This window comes from Nanorana parkeri, unplaced genomic scaffold (assembly GCF_000935625.1).
Source record: "Nanorana parkeri isolate BGI_ZX_2015 unplaced genomic scaffold, ASM93562v1 scaffold1989, whole genome shotgun sequence".
Lineage (NCBI taxonomy): Eukaryota > Metazoa > Chordata > Amphibia > Anura > Dicroglossidae > Nanorana > Nanorana parkeri.
In genome coordinates this window covers 229642-244605 of record NW_017308257.1, presented here as the reverse complement: position 1 = coordinate 244605, position 14964 = coordinate 229642, and the positions used below count along the sequence as shown (strand labels likewise).

General features: G+C 38.7%; 1 protein-coding gene across 1 annotated transcript; it reads left to right on the top strand.

Annotated features, from left to right (window-relative positions):
• Positions 1-2772: 2772 nt before the first annotated feature.
• Positions 2773-14645, top strand: LOC108800318 (plexin-C1-like; the record flags this gene model as incomplete). The annotated part of the gene is made up of 8 exons (XM_018572294.1): positions 2773-2824; positions 3641-3672; positions 5245-5352; positions 7820-7980; positions 9051-9198; positions 9706-9846; positions 11702-11776; positions 14282-14645. Coding segments are annotated over 8 exons (822 nt in total), but the record flags the coding sequence as incomplete, so codon positions are not given.
• Positions 14646-14964: the final 319 nt, after the last annotated feature.

The following is a 14964-nucleotide window of genomic DNA, read 5'->3' as shown; positions in this document are numbered from 1 at the left end:
ACGCTTAAGGATGAGGACTGGGAGGATGTGTGGGATTACCCGGCGGGCTCGTCCACATTTTGTGGGACTGCCCGCGAATCAGACCATTCTGGCTCAAAGTTACCCATTTTATGTCGCAATTTGTTGATGAGCCCTTTAATCCTGATGTAAATACATGTTTCCTAGGGCTAACGGAACACCTGGCTCCTACCATTGCGAGACAGACCTTCATGGGAATTTTGTTATACTGTGCCAGGAAGTTGGTGATATTGCGATGGCGGCAAAGTACACCTCCAACTATATCGGACTGGAAGGGCCTAGTGAATTCATACCTAAGCCTCTACAAGGCTACGTATCAAAGTAGGGGATGCCCTAGTAAGTTTACTAAAGTTTGGGGAGGCTGGGTGGAATCGACAGACACTGCGGGCTGAGTAGATAGGCCTATTCCATGTGACGGTAATGGGGTCAAATACATGTTTTCTCCATTTTAAAAATGTAAAACTCTTCATTTCTGCTCCAATGATGATCCATGGAATCCAGCTATGTAATCCCTTTTACAGGGCCAGATTATTCATCAATACAGCACCTAGGAGAGGAACAGCAAAACAGTTTTTTGGACCCCTCACAAGTTTATAGCCTGTTCTTATGCACTGGGGTGTCTAGTTGGTGACTGAAAGGATCAAGAGATTTTCAGATTTACACCATTGTCCCTATTTGGACTTGCCCTAATAAGGAAGTCCACAGAAGATAATGATATTGTGGTACAACCATAATGCCATGGGCCACATTACCCATAATAAATATAACCGTTTTATTGGTTCCATCACTATACCAGTTTACTTACTTTTGTTATTCACATTTCTTAAAAATCCATGCACTGCCCATTGGGCCATTCTGGATTGAAACTCAGTTCAGGTTAATTTATGAAATGACTACCATTAGTGATAAGTGGACCAACTGATGAAAAAAAGCAAAGAAAAGCAAAAACTGAAAATGATAAATTATGCCTGATTTAGGGTGGTGTAATGTCAAAAAAACAGCTGGAGGAATCTGTCAATTGACAAGCTGGTTATTAGAAGCAAAAACCTTTAGCAAATCATGGAAAAATTTAGTTTCCTTGGTTTATTCATTGTAGAATAGACATGTAAGATTCGCTTTGTTTCGAATTAAAATTCGGATGAATATCGGCATATTCGGTCATTTGGATGCATCCAAATTTCCAAATGAAAGAAATAACGAATCCAAACGTATCCAAACTTTTGATAGCGAAAATTTGGATGCATCCAAAATGTTTTCAGAATAAATTATTGTTACACATTAAAATAAAAAAAAATAGCCTTTTCGTACTAGACCCTTTAGGTCTGATAGGAATTTTGGAGGGGACCCCAACGCCAAAAAAACACAAAAAAGTGTGGGGTCCCCCCTAAAATATCTTACCAGACCCTTAACCCTTTCGCTGCCAAGCCCTCCGGAACATTTTTCAAATCAGCTGGCCAAGCCATTTTTGAATTTTCTGCAATTTTTTCCTATTGATTTGATTTTCAACTGCTGCGTTGCTAGCTTGAGCCGCTGATGACAGCTATTAATTTAAAGGGGACAGTCTGCTGAACAGTTATACTATAAGCTGATGGTCGCTAAAGCGACCATCAGCTTATAGTAGAACTGTAAATGCCAGGTCCGTATGGCATACTGACCTGGCCAGCTGGAAGCACTTTTGTAGGTCCGTATGCCATACGTCCTTGGCAGCGGAAGGGTTAATCTGAGCAGCAGCCTGGTATGAATGGGTAAGGGGGGGGGGTCACACTGTTTAAAAAAAAAATATTGCTTCATGTTCTTGTGGACTGCCAAAACTTAAAAAGAAAAAAAGTAAACATTTACAGGGTTAGTCACAAAGCTGCTGAAGGCAGCCGAGTGAATAACCGAGCCGAAGTGCTATTCACTCCGGCTCAGTACGGCTGATTTCAGTCGTACATCGGCTTTGTGCAACTGCCTTCGGTCAGCCGAACATGCTCTGCATGTTCAGCTGAGCCAAAGTGCAGAGGGACTTCTACTCAGCCGATCCAAATCTGGATCAGCTGAGCCGCAGCTCCGGCAGCTGACTCGCTGCCGTTCGCCCCTATTCTCGTAGGGGCCGAACTTCTAGCAGGTACTGGCAAATGAATAACAACTGAGCAGAGCCGGCCGTGACATCACATCCGGCTCCGCCAATTTGTTATTGTTTAATGACAGATCTGCGTCCACAGGTGATCTGTCATTACAACTGCTTCGGCTGTCACTTCGGCTCAGTCGAGCTGAAGCATATGCCTTCGGCTAGGCTGAGCTGCTCGGCCGCCTTCGGCTGCTGTACGGGCTATTGTGAATAGCCTGTACAGCAGCACTTCGATTCAACTGAGAGCACTTTTCTGCAATGAACATTCATTCGTAATTAATGTTTAACTCATCTGCAAATAAGACAAAAATTTGGAAAGATCTGTATCCAAATAATGAAACAAATTATCTTTCAGAGCCAAATCCTGAAAGAAAAAAAAAATCATAAACAAAACAAATTTTTTGCCAGCTTACATGTCTATTGTAGAATATAAAAAGAAACATTAACTTTTTAATATAATAATAGTAGAGTTCTGAAGGCACTGCATATATTTAAATGTATACATTTTAAAATTATACATATACAGTATATATACAGTATTTATAAAAATGTTACATTTACTGTATAAATATATACTATGTTTTGGATGTCAGTGTTTGACTTTCTATAATGCTTATTGATCTAAAAAGAATGCTTTTTTTCAGATAGTGAATGGTGCAACAATCAAAATAATTATCAGAAAGAACTGTGACCCAGGTAACTCACTAATCAGATTTAACATTTTTACCAAACATGTAGAGATAGAAATAACAGATGAGTGGATTATGGATGGATGTTCAAAATAAGCATGATGGATGAATAATTAGACTATGCACATAAGCTAAATGACAGATTCGCAATTATGCCTAATTAGCTGGATCCATTCCTGTTCCCCATTACTGGAGCCTGTTGACTTATAGCCTGGTATTTCCAAAAGATCCCTCTCTCTGATAGGATCACCTAATTTACACAAAACATTTTCTTGTTTTATTGGTGCTAACCTGGCGTACAATATTCTAACTGTGTAGTTAAATAAGTTTATATGATATAAATGTATTTCTGCTGATCATGGGGGGAAAAAATATGTGGTCAATGAAAAGCTGCCTCTTTGTTTCTGTAGCCTATAGGCACCAGCCTATTGTGTCTAATGTTAAACTTGATCTTGGCTGGAGGAATGTGAACACAAAAGTAGCAGTTCACTGCAAAGGCATAAAACAATTAGTCCTGCTAGCCAGCAATACCGACTGTATTTGTATAGGAAAGCAATAATGTATATGCAGCTTTTGACTCCAGTCTCCAGCTTGGGACTTCCTGCACAAAATAGTTTCACCCAGAAATGGGCTTATTCATACTCTACAATTTAGCCCATTTCTGAAAAGTGTTAGTGTGGGAGTCCCCAGGTAGCACCTGTATTTCTGTTATGTCAGTTGAACAAGATTTGAAGGGTACATGAGGACTGGGGTTGGAACATATTTACAAAATCACATCTTGCCAATACCTTCCTTTATACTGAATCTGATTTTTGTTTTACAGTTAACGATTTTTCCAGCGATTATGTGCATTTGGTAAGTAAAAATTGCTTGTTCACAGGCACTTTGGATTCTTGTATCTTCATCCACTTTGTTTATTTGATTAAGTAGGTATTATCAGCCAGGGGAATGCCATCATCAACCTTGCAAGTGAAATTTATTTACAGTTTGGGCTTTTTTGCTGGTTTTGCATGTTACAGTCTATACTCCTGCATGCAGTGTTTAATGTGCAGGTGGTGGGCATCTCCTATAGGGTTTACTGTATCATTTAAGAGTTTGTATAAGCATAATGGATTAAATAAGTCATAAACATTTATGTTGAGTATTTCCATATTATATGTGGATGAATGTGTGGTAAGGCTTTAGACAATAAAATCTTTTAAGCGGTTCAGGACTTCACATTGTGAAAATATGTCCTGTCCTGAAGCGGTTATACCTAGAATACAGCTGCTGCTGCAGCCATGTTCTTTGTATTATTTTAAACAGCAGACAATCGCTGTTTAGATACAAGCAATCCGTAATCTATACTGGCGCTTGCACGGTGCGGCGGAATGCATGCTGCCCCCCATGCAGGCCCCGCATTGATCAGAGGGAGATCAGCAGGGCAACGTTTTCTGTCATGCTCCCCTTTTGAAGCAGCAGAACTTGGAACAGTCCAAGCAGGTTTGTCCTGCACTTTTATTAAGCAAGGCAGCAAACACGTGCAGGAAACAAATGCAGGAGGGCTTTGCACAGATAGTCCATAATATAAAACAAACAAAACATCTGCTCAGGTCAGTCCCTGACTAACTGGGTGTCCTCTAATGGGTTTCCTAAAACAAACAGGCAGCATTTGTACCATTTAAGTGTTCTGTCAGCCATCAGCTTTTTCATCGCGCAGCAGGCTTCCACAGCAGAGACAGCAAGAGAGCGTCAGTCAGCTCATATATAGAAAAGCCTGTCAACAGCTAAGAATTATGTCAGGGTTGGTTACTATGTACAATGTGGACCAAGGAATAAGGGCATTATCCCATCAAAAGTTCTACAAAGTCTCCGAGCTCCAGGACCCAGAATAGCACTTACTACAATTCTGAGAAAAAAACAAAAAGTTTGTTTTCTACATATTAGTCATAATACCTTCACCACATGTAGGTGAGAAACCTACAGGTAAGACAATTGTAAAAAAAAATGTGTACTGGCAGGGTGGGGGGAGTAGGTAATTACCAAAGTTGCAAAGCGGGGATATGACAAAAACATTATTGAGAACCTCTGCACATAGCCTAATGCTGGCCATGCACATAGGAAAAAAATAATTTATCGTCAATCTAATTATTCAATGGAAGATCAATTTGTTTGAATTTGACTACATATTCTGTAAAGGCCAATGTTGTATTCCCTTTAAAAGCTCCAATAGTATAGTTGACTTCTAAAAGGTATGATTTATCCACCAAAACCATTTTTTGTTGATCGATTGTTTTGTTACTTGTATGATCAGCATAACAACATTCAATTGTTGCACGGCATTGGCTTCCACTCTTTATTCCTCTTTGCTATAAAGAAGGGCATGTCCACAATGGGCTAAAAGCTGATACAAAGATACATATAAAGAAATTAAATTTTTGTTTCTAGGAATTGCCAGAATCTGAAGAAAGTGATGATCTACAAAACATGGAAAATAAAGGCAAACAAAAGTTCAAAGTAAAGGAAATGTATCTGACAAAACTGCTGTCTACAAAGGTACATTGTTGTATTTTAATAGCTACACTTGTTCAGCCACTTTGTTACAATTCTCACAAGTCAAAACACAGAATATGGTTTTAAAATGAGATGATGTTGAAAACAATCAGCCATTTAAAGCAGAACTAAACTTGTCACTTGGAAACATCTGTTTGTGTGATACCTTACTGACTTCAAGCAGTCATGTTAGTGACTAACAGTAGCTTGAAACTATGGCTGCTGCCATCACTCACTTTCACAGAACAATCTGCTGACATCAGAATTCCAGAACACTGCCACTGCAGTGAACACATGGTCAGGACCCAAAATACTATCAATTTGACTTGTAATCAATACGTTTTCACACTGCAGCCCCCACCTCCCTAATGGGCCAGAGTTCTTCTCAGGTAGACTTAAACATTATCAAATTATCAAAACTCCAACCATTTGAGATATTTCACATCAGTAAACTGTTAGCATCTTCTACAACCTTGCTATATAAAAAAAAAAAAAAACCCTGAAAATTCTGTCTACTAACATCATAACTCTTACAAGACCAAAACATTTAAAGCCCTAATTGCATCATAGGAGATGAGTATTTCTTAGTAGTTCAGACCTTCTCAGCTATACCACACTTAGGGGTCTATTTATAAACAATTTGCAGGGCCCCTTGCCCTGTGAACATTCATTTTGGGCGAAAGCATAAAATGAATGTTCTCAATATTATTTTTTCCAGTTTGAATGTAGTGTTGTGATGATACATTATGGCCACTAGATGAAGTTTCCCATTTAAATTGTAGTGTGTTGTTTTTGTAATAATAATACATTATGGCCATTAGTTAGCGCTGCGGAGCACTGGGAATAAATAATTATTTTCTATGCTCCCCAGCTCTGTCTAGTTGCCATAATGTATTTATACAACAACAAACTACTTTCAAACTGAAAAACTCCATCTATTGGCCATAATGTATTATAACAACACTATTATTATTATTACAGGATTTATATATCGCAGCACAGTTTGTGCAGCGCTTTACAATATAAGGAGGACATTACAATTACAATACAATTCAAGACAAGATGGCAAGGAGGGCCCTGCCCCTGAGGGCTTACAATCTAAAAGGGAGGGGCAAGTGGTACATGAGGAGGTAGCTGTGTGGGGATGGACTTTTTGAGAGCATGATAGTTCAGTGGTTAGTTTGAGGCAGGATATACTTCCCTGAAGAGATGACTCTTAAGGGACCACCTAAAGGCAGTCAAGGTGGGAGATTGACGGACAGGCAGGGATAAAGAGTTCCAGAGGATGGGAGAGACTCTAGAGAAGTCCTGGAGGTGAGCATGTGAGGAGTTGACAAGGGAGCTGGAAAGCAGGAGGTCTTGTGAAGAGCAGAGGGGACGGTTAGGGTTATACTTTGAGACAAGGTTTGAGATATATCCGGGGGCAGAGTTGTGGATGGTTTTGTAAATTGTTGTTAATATTGTGAATTTTATCCTTTGGGCTATTGGAAGCCAGTGTAGGGATTGGCAGAGGGGGGTTGCAGACACTGAGCAGTTGGTTAGGTGAATGAGTCCGGCAGCTGCATTCATGATAGACTGAAGGGGGGATAGCCTGTGTAGTTGAAGGCCAATGAGGAGGGAGTTGCAATAGTCAAGATGAGAGATAACAAAGGAGTGGATGAGTAGTTTTGCAGTGTCATTGGTGAGGAAGGGGCGTATTTTGGAAATGTTACGAAGGTGAAGGCGGCAGGATTTGGATAGTGATTGGATCTGGGGAAGAAAGGTGAGGTCCGAGTCAAGGATGACACCTAGGACCTTGGCATGGGGGGAGGGATGGATAGTTGTGTTATAAATCTCAAGGGAAAAGTTGGGGGAAGGTGCACTTGGGGGAGGAAATATAAAGAGCTCAGTTCTTCAAAGATTGAGTTTTAAGAAGTGTTGTGACATCCAGACTGATATGTCAGTTAGTAGATTATATTTGAAGTGGGAAAAATAAATTAAGAACATTCGTTTGTGCCATTATCCACCCGAAACGAATGTTCAAAGATATTTGCAGGGCAAAATGCCCTGCAAATTATTTATAAATAGACACCTTAGTGACCATATAGAGCACAAAAGTTACAATTTTCTGCACAGGTTCCTGGTGTAATCATTTTTACAGCCAGAGGGTCACAGTAAATATATTTTGTTTTTGCAAACACAGAAGGGGTTTTACAAGCTTCAGCAGTTGATTCTGATAGATTTAAACAGCACTTGGAATTTTTTTTATCAACAGTGCAAAATACTTATAAAATTACACACATTACTTCAGTTCAGCTCCCTGCATATGAGTTTCATTGCAATTGTCAGAGAAGAACTGCATAGTAACTTATTTTGAGCCTGGTATCAGAAACTACTACTACTTTGGTAATAGTGTGTACAAACACAGATCTAAAATATTTTCTCTTGCTTCTATTGCCCATCTCATCAAATAATCCCTTATCTATTGCAGGTTTCCATACATTCCTCTGTAGAAAAACTGTTTCGCAGCATTTGGACCATCTCTCACAAACCTCCGATAGCTATAAAATACTACTTTGATTTCTTGGACAATCAGGGAGAAATAAGAAAGGTTTCAGACCCGGATATATTGCACATTTGGAAGACTAATAGGTATGTTCACTAATAGGTATATTGAAGCCTTGACTGGATCAGTAGAAAGAGGTAATGATTAAATTGCACCATGGATAAACAATACAAACGTTAATATTAAATCAGAAACCTATCCTGTGCCTATTCACATCTATGCGCTGTGTTGCAATGTGTTTTTATCCTGCGTCTATTCACATCTATGCGCTGTGTTGCAATGTGTTTTTATCCTGCGTCTATTCACATCTATGCGCTGTGTTGCAATGAGTTTTTATCCTGCGCCTATTCACATCTATGCGCTGTGTTTTTATCCTGCGCCTATTCACATCTATGAGCTGTGTTGCAATGTGTTTTTATCCTGCGCCTATTCACATCTATGCGCTGTGTTGCAATGTGTTTTTATCCTGGGCCTATTCACATCTTTGCGCTGTGTTGTAATGTGTTTTTATCCTGCGCCTATTCACATCTATGCGCTGTGTTGCAATGTGTTTTTATCCTGGGCCTATTCACATCTATGCGCTGTGTTGCAATGTGTTTTTTATCCTGCGCCTATTCACATCTTTGCGCTGTGTTGTAATGTTTTTTTATCCTGCGCTTATTCACATCTCTGCGCTGTGTTGTAATGTGTTTTTATCCTGCGCCTATTCACATCTATGAGCTGTGTTGCAATGTGTTTTTATCCTGCGCCTATTCACATCTATGCGCTGTGTTGCAATGTGTTTTTATCCTGCGCCTATTCACATCTTTGTGCTGTGTTGCAATGTGTTTTGAAAAAGAAGAAAAAAATGTGTATTCACATGCACTGGGAGACTTATAAAAGTCAATGTCAATGCATGACAACAGACCTATAGTGTGTTTCAATGAGTTTTCATGCATTGCCACACATATTAAAACATCAAACAATCTATGCAATGCATGCTAAAAAACATACTATAATGTACAGAAGTGGACATGGATAGATGAGAACCTGTCCTTAGATTTAGATTTGCTTGAATTGTGCTTCCACTGAATCTCCTAATGCGTTTTGTGATAATCATATATCTTTGAAAACAGTCTACTTAAAAGACCATATCTGTCTATTTGTACTCTTTTAGTCTTCCGCTGAGGTTTTGGGTCAACATATTGAAGAACCCACAATTTGTTCTTGACATAAAAAAGACAGCACTTCTAGAAAGCTGCCTATCAGTAATTGCACAGGCTTTCATGGATGGATTTTCTCTTACAGAGCAGCAATTAGGGAAGGTAATGTATCCTATCAGGGGTTTTCATGATCTAGTCTGAATACTATGCCTGGAAAGTGGCGAAGCTTGCTATTAAAATGTACATAAGCAACAGGCAATTGCTAAGTCCTCTAGATTTTCAAACAACTATGGCAGCTATCTGATTGTATATAATTTGAATGATTTTTTAGGTAGGCCTTCACACAGGATATTATATCTAAGTGTTCAGTTACAGTGGCCACCTGTGTTAGTGGGCAAAGATGGGACCCCTAGAGAAGTGTATTATAGGCGGCCTTCCTCTGACCACCAGTGTTTAGTGGGTGTCAATAGGGCGACATTATAGGCCACCTACCAATGATAGGGACCCTATTAAAATGTAGCAATGGGACCCTATGTTATTTTGTTATGTCTTTATTGTTGGTCAGCTTTGAATGTTTAAGGAGGAAATAATTAAGGCATATGTTTATCACTTTATATATTTTGTTTTTTTTTAGTATTGAAAGAAATTTAATTGCATTTTCTTTTGCAGTCAGCACCAACTAACAAGCTGCTTTATGCAAAAGACATCCCACAGTTTAAAGAGGAGATAAGATCCTATTATAAAAACATCAGAGATGCCCCTCCACTGTCTTCCACAGAGCTGTCAGAATTTCTGACTACAGAATCAAAGGTATTTTATTAAATGGATAAATGTAATATAAACTGATTTTACACATAATGGAAACACTGTATTACATGCTAATATCAATGAGTTGTCACAGTGATATTGTCAGTGCTATCAAATTTATGTAAACAAATGGCGATCATGAAATTGCCTTACACTATAAAATAAAAAGGAGTTTTGTATAGCGTATCAATTACAATGTGTTTATGAATTTCATGTACTTTCATGAATGTTATGACAAACAAGGGTTTGCTCCTTTCAGTTATAACATGAATATTTGTATGTTGTTAAGATAAAAGAGTCAGCTTTAAAAAAGAAAAGACAGATAATTGTATGCAAATGTATAACTGTGTCTTACTGTTATCATACTATGTATCTCTTTGTAAAATCCATTATTAATGCCGAGTACCTGTCGTGAGACAGATGGAACATGTACTTTTATTGCTAGTGTCTCTTACGTGTATAAAAATATTCAATTGTTTCTAAAAAACCCAGCTATTTACTCAGAAATGTAGGTTTGATGATTTACTAAACTGTGACTGTATTATATAATGACGGTAAACCTTGAAATTGTGAATCCTTGCTTCTCTGCTCCTGTCTTTCAGTACGCCCAGCTTGTCATTTATTTTAGCCTAAACTCATCAAATAAAACAGAATTTGATTACTTTGCCAGTAATTCTGTTGGTTGAGACCTAATATCTTGTCTCAACACTAGCATTGCCAACCATCCTCCTAAAACTACAATTTCATGATAAGCAAGAAGCCCCATTCCTCTATTTAAAGTTTTGTCCTAATGAACTGTATGTGGAGTCCATTTGAATCCTCATGGCAAGGTAGTGCAGTCATGACTTGGAGGTTAGAATGCTGTTATCTGTGGATTGGGTACTGTCTCCAGTGATAGCTATCTGGAGAAAACATCTTGATTTTGCATTTCCAACAGTTAGCATGAGTTCACTCTACCCACATAAATTACAGTTTGAAGGATGACTGAAGGTACTTTGAGGAGGCTAGATAAAGGGGCACAATCCAACTAGGTTTGGGCTTGTCTGTCAGCTGGCTACTCCACAAACCTGCAAACTGAACAAGCCCGTTTGAAGGCTGTGGCGAAAGAAGTGGGAGCTATTGCCACACACTGCCAGTTTATCATGCAGGAAACAATAACCATAATTTTAACAGGATCATTCAATATTTGCTATGAAATATGGCACTTCCCATAGACATGCGCTTGTTGTCTGATCCTGCTAAAATTGGCTAGATCTGTCATCTCCTAGTTTTGGGCACAATACAATTCTTTATCATGTGACAACAAAGGCTCTATTGGTTACCTTGGAACTCCTGAGATGCACTGTAACTACCACAGTGTGTATGAATATGGGACAGTATTGTATTGATTTGTTCCAAATGATATTGTTCCATCATATTAAACCATAAATAAAGAGTGGCGTGCTTTTGCTCTCATGGCAGTTTCAAGGCTAATTTGGTAAAATGCAAATGGTGCTACTTGTAGTTTTTGTTGTCAGGAAAATGTGTACATTCTTACTGTTGGATATAGTTTTAAAATGTGTGTCTGGCATTTTGGGTTCCTGTGATTTAACAGTGTTATGCAGTACCATTGTATTTCTATTAGAAACAAGTATTTACACAACAAATTTAACAAGCCACAAAGCAAAGTGCAGTAATTTTGCACATCATCATTGCTCTTTGGGCTGCTCTAGTGAAAAAGCCTACATATAAACATGTTTATGTAGGACATAGAAATTGTAGACTGTAGTGATATACAGTATTGAGATGTGTGAATGGGCTCTACTAATTCATTTTAATATGACACCTGCATTTACTAGTATTTTTATTATGTCTTTAGAAACATGAACATGAATTTAAAGATGACGTGGCTATTTTGGAACTGTACAAGTACATTGAAAAATACAATGATGTGGTATGTATGAAGCTTTAATTTTATTAAAAATATATTGTGTTTTATATATGAATAATATTCCCAATATTTATATAACGGTAATATATTTTGGAAGGCTTCCTCAGAGTAAATACGGTGCTACCATTTCCACTGGTCTTCACAAAGGTTTATCATTTAAAGTCTCTACGGCACCCATACAAGCTCTAGGGACAGTTTTGGCAGAAACCCATTAACCGAGCTGTATGTGTACATGAAAATAATATACAAAATGAACCAAGGATCTCAGTGCTACTAAGTAGAAGTGCTATCCATTCAGCCACTGTGTGCACATATTGTAGCTTTGTAAAGAATTAGAGCTTGTGGCTAAGAGTGGAGTATATTGTGACAGTGCCGGGCCTGTTGACGGTAAAATAATGTCTAAAGAGCACCCAGGGTTCTCACCTGTAGAGGTGGAGAGGCTCCAGGAGGCATATTACAGAGGGAGAGACTTGAGTAGGATGAAGCCTCCAACCCTGGGTCCATGTTTTGGTAGTGACTAGACATGTGCGATTTGTTTCGTTCCGAATCGAAATTGGGACGAAATTTCGGAAATTCGTGGATTTGGATCATCCGAATTTCCGAAATGTACCATGTCTGAATTCATCCAAAAGCTTCCGGATCCGAAATTTGGGATTCGGAATTTCGGATTCAGTACAAATTTCGTCTTAATGGAAACGAAATTAGAAATTTACAATAATGACTACAAAAAGAGGATTTCATAGCATGTGAAGATAAAAACAAAACATTACTTCATGTTCCTGTGCCTGCACCATCAACGTTTAATCGGATAAAAAAAATTAAGAAAAGGATTTTAATGTCTCTTTAATAGTGAAGACTAGAGCATAGCAACCAGAAAAGTCAACTGTGCCAATTCTGCTACGTATGTGCGTACGAACATTCGTCCGTTCGCGCAAAAGGAGGACTTCACCCAGGAATCAGAGTGGAGTCCAGTGCAGCAGGGAGCTCCGAGTTGTGAACCAAATGTACAGGTTAGCACGGTTTAAAACTGTGTGGAGGAAATGGATAGAGGCCTGAGGATTGAGGCTGGAGCAGCAGCTGTGCTGCAAGAGAAAAGCCAAGAGGCTGGATGGATATAGGTTTATGTTTGTCAAGAGATGCTGAACAACCCATCCTGTGCTCTACTGTAACTAAAATTAGAGTAGAGAGTTTGGTAGGTGCCGGAGTGAGGACGGCAACTACCATGGACAATAATGGCATTCCACGGAAACATGCACTGAGGTAAGGATGGGAATGTTCTTCTTAAAAAGGTATGGTCCCCCACAGAAAGTATTGTTACTGAGGGCAGGCAGGAAAGGGGTGAGGCTTCTGTTGGAGAGTCCTTTGACATTATATATGATTTTGATAATGAGACAGTTCCATATATTTTGATATTGGTAAACGGCATATACTAATACTGTACAATATGTGTTCTTAATCTTTGTTATCTACCACTATCTACTATCACAACAAATGTGCACCATAAAATCTGTTTGTGTTTGTTATCATAAAATCTTTCCTGAGATAAATTTTAATAAACTAACCTTGAATAGAGATTCATGAGGCTCCAGTGTGTCCCTGAAACTCATTTGCTAGTTTTTTTTTTTTTAATTGCAGCATAGGCACACTCTAACTCTATTCCACAATTCAATGATGGGAGCCCCTAATAGATAAAGAGGACCTCCACGTTGCCTTATGGGATAAGATACCTAGGCTGCAGAAATTCAGGGTCTTCCACAGCACACCAGAGTAGGAATAAAGCTAGGTAGTGGAATCTGCAGGCGCTGCATGCGATCACTGAATGGGGTTGGTTTATTAACTTATCTGAACACAGGTTTCTTTAAGCACAACATTTTACATTTGTTTCAAGTTGCTTTAGAATAAAAAGTTATTTAATGCTATTCAGTGGGGCAGTCTGTTGGTCAGCTCTAACACAAGAAACATGCTGTATTTTTTTATGAAACATACTACAGGAGCAGATCCAGGATTCAGAAGTGTGACTTTTCATAATTTTTTTCATCATTTCCGTCAGCCTTTTTTTATTGTGGTTTGGTAATGGCTCTAAACTGTACCCTCTTGCCTGTTTTGCTGTAGGCCTAATCCTACCTTAAGCAGTAACCAATTGTACCTCTCTACAGTATCTAGACCAGTGTTTCGCAACCTTTTTTCAGTCATGGCACCTTTTGAAAGTATGCAAGTCTTGAGGCACCCCAGCCTTAAATGTAAAAAACCTAAAAGTAAAAAAATAACACGTGATCCATACTAAACCATTATCCTAGACGGGTCTGGTGTGGATTTTTTTTTTTGGGGGGGGGGACCCAAGAAAAAAGCAAATCAGACATGAAGTTTCCCTCTGCACAACAGTGTACCCTGTTTTCACATCAGAAGCCCCCTTCACATCACACCCTGGTTGAAAAAGGCTGATCTAGACTGCTTGTAAGGAATGTAAAAAAGCAGTTACCATATGTAATGATTTCCCATCTTTTTCAGATTCTAAGCACTGTAGAAAAGGAAGGCGGATTTGATTCTGAATTGAAGCAGTTGTTGAAACTTCAAAAATTAAGCAAAGACAAGAAGAAGTGTACATGGGAATGACGATGACCAACAAGAACGCAACTCTGAAGTATCCTCACTGCTGTTTGGCTAGTGCATAGTTCTGTGTAAATGGAAAAAGCAAAGAGGATTTCTAAGATGACCTCCTCCACCCTCCAGGAAAGGGCTTAGGAAAACACATATACATGCATGCATTGATGTCCAAGTGATGGAATACAAATTGTCCATGCTGGCTAGTTATGGATGAAGGGAGAATGACAGAGCTAACATGGATGATGTACACTCTGTGGTGTTGGAACTCGGTACAGAGACAATGACTTTTTTCTTAAGATATTTTTGCTGCACTGCCTGAATACATGGGGCCCTAGCCACTTGTAAAGGACATTCAGTTAATAATATTATTCACTGACTTTAAGTGACAAGCAAGAAGACATCCGAACCTTTTAAAATTGCATAACCTGCTTTTTTAAAACAGTTTTTTATGTAAATGTTAAATAACCAGACTACACTTAAAGAGGAACTTCACCAGGCCTTTCCAAAACTAAAAGTCAGCAGCTGACTTGTAAAGAACACATACTTACCAGCACATGAAGTCTAGTGTTTTCCTCTTTGCAAGGTTG